Raw genomic sequence first — 2,500 nt, forward strand, 5'->3', positions numbered from 1 at the left:
ACCATCATCTTTGTCATACGAGCCGAGAATGAAACTGCAGCCAAACGGCCGCACGGCGCTGTAGAGCGTGTAGGCGTGGACGTACATCGCCACTCTGTCTGACAGGTGCTGCAACGACAGAGAACAATGTTAGCTTAGCATCCCACAAACTACAACAACAGAGAACAATGTTAGCTTAGCATCCCACAAACTACAACAACAGGGGACAATGTTAGCTTAGCATCCCACAAACTACAACAACAGAGGACAATGTTAGCTTAGCATCCCACAAACTACAACAACAGAGAACAATGTTAGCTTAGCATCCCACAAACTACAACAACAGGGGACAATGTTAGCTTAGCATCCCACAAACTACAACAACAGAGGACAATGTTAGCTTAGCATCCCACAAACTACAACAACAGAGAACAATGTTAGCTTAGCATCACACAAACTACAACAACAGGGGACAATGTTAGCTTAGCATTGCAGAAACTAAGGGTGGTCCCTTTTTCTGGGAGCTCCTGAGCTCTCTTAGGTTCCTCGGGACTGTTAATGAGGATGGCCTGCCCAAACAACAACAAGCTTCGTCTTTGTAACCATGACAACACAATACAGCCACGGCGTTTCGAGATAGTTCTTTTTATGATCGGCCAGCACATCAGGGATCAATAAAGGTCTCTCTGGCTTTTGTAAACACACACGAGGATTCTCATCAGCTGTAGTTTCTGTATTTTTGCCGTTATGGCAGACACCCCTGTGACTCGCACACTTCACATCATGATGCTATGAACTCTGGGTAATTCCCTCATGCTAGGTCTGCAGACAGGACAGGAAGTATAAAGGACTGACGGAGGGAAGGAGCAGCAGAGGCAGTGAGTGTGGGACAGAAAGACAAACCTTCAGGGGGATGTCGTGTCCGTAACTCGATCTGAAGCTGGACGCCTCCTCTCTGGCAACATCAGCGAGCGAGCGAGCATCAGCTAACAAACCCGCTACAGCCTGGAGAGAGCGAGGGAATAAATACGACAGAGTGAGAATCTGCAGATCAAACAGCTCTCTGATACTCTATGTTCACATGGACTGGTCCTGGTCCTGGTCTGCAGTTGACCCGCACAGTCTGGTTCTTCATAACGACTCGTATCCTGCTTTCTCTTTGGTGAAGCATCAGGTCAACAGTGAAAGTTTCTGGATCAGAGCCTTCAGTTCTGACGTTTGTCCATGCGGTCATGTGACCCGACTTGATCCACTGTTGGTGTTGGCAGCATCTCAGAGAAAGGCGAGTAACTGCTGCAGGTTCATGATCAAATATCCAGGGAGAAAAATCCTGATTCTCAAAACCTTCAATCAGGACATGAACCGGATCCTGATCACGCGTCGTTGTCCTCTTCTTTCATGAAGTCATGTCACCACTGTTACCATGGTTACAACCCGACCTGTTCATTCTATCAAGCGTTAATAAATCTGCACCTCTGTGTGTGTGTGTGTGTGTGTGTGGTTACCATGCCGACATGTCTGTCGATGTTGAAGATGCGTTTGTTTGAGCCCTCTTCGTAAAGTTTGGACAGCACAAGTTTCTCCACACCGAACACAACACCGTCCTTACAGCGGATCGCGATGGCCGTGCTACACACACACACACACACACACACACACACACACACACACACACACACACACACACACACACACACACACACAGTTTGAAGCTCTTCTTCAGTGGTCATTCTCAGGTAGAGACACCTGTCCTCCTTCATGTTTGATATTCATCACATGCTGACCTGCTGTTCTCCACCGCCTTCATGGCGTACTCCACCTGAAACACCCGACCATCTGGAGAGAATGTGGAGGCTGACAGGTCATACTGACACACACACACACACACACACACACACACACACACACACAGAGAGAGTTTAGTGTTATAATCTCCTGAGTCACTGTTACTGAAGGTTTTATTCACATATTCCTATTTAGTCGTTAAAAAGAATAAAATCCTGAAAGGTGTTTTCTTCTTTAAAGTTCTCTTTATGAAAGTTTGCCTTCTTCTCATGAATAATAATAAAACAGAGTTAAAGAGCAGCTCTGAATTTCCCTCGGGATCAATAAAGTATCTATCTATCTATCTGTGACAGTTTAATAAGAATGCATGTTATGACGAACTCAACAGACTAACAGAATAATAATGCATTAATTAATAGCTTTAATAAAGTTATACTTCCACTCTCTTAAAACATCTTTAATTAAAATACATTAAATCAGTTTAAAGTGATGAACTTTATAGTTAGTGATCATTAAAGTTAAAACTATGTTAGCTTGTGTTAGCTTGTTAGCTTCTGTTAGCAGGCCTCGATGTGACTCAGCAGGCTAACGAGCTAGCATGCGGGCTACATGTTGTATTAAATGAGGAGATAAGGTGAAGATGTATTTGATATATTTTTGTGATTTAGATTTAAATGAACTTGTTGTTCTTTAGAAACATCCAGAAGAGAGTTAAAGAGCAGCTTTAGTATAAAAC

At 43.8% G+C, this 2,500-nt stretch overlaps 1 protein-coding gene across 1 annotated transcript in view; it reads right to left on the reverse strand.

Moving 5' to 3' along the window:
* The window catches only part of psma3 (proteasome 20S subunit alpha 3), a 6,172-nt gene that overhangs the window by 3,554 nt on the left and 118 nt on the right, over positions 1 to 2,500 (reverse strand). The window contains exons 2-5 of the mRNA XM_079373061.1: positions 1,764 to 1,846; positions 1,485 to 1,608; positions 883 to 984; positions 1 to 108 (exon numbers count right to left, since the gene is read on the reverse strand). The exon at positions 1 to 108 is cut by the window's left edge and continues 39 nt beyond it. Coding sequence (XP_079229187.1) covers positions 1 to 108; positions 883 to 984; positions 1,485 to 1,608; positions 1,764 to 1,846 — 417 coding nt within the window. The remainder of the gene's footprint in view (positions 109 to 882; positions 985 to 1,484; positions 1,609 to 1,763; positions 1,847 to 2,500) is intronic.

Source organism: Symphodus melops (genome assembly GCF_947650265.1).
Source record: "Symphodus melops genome assembly, contig: scaffold_114, whole genome shotgun sequence".
Classification (NCBI taxonomy): domain Eukaryota; kingdom Metazoa; phylum Chordata; class Actinopteri; order Labriformes; family Labridae; genus Symphodus; species Symphodus melops.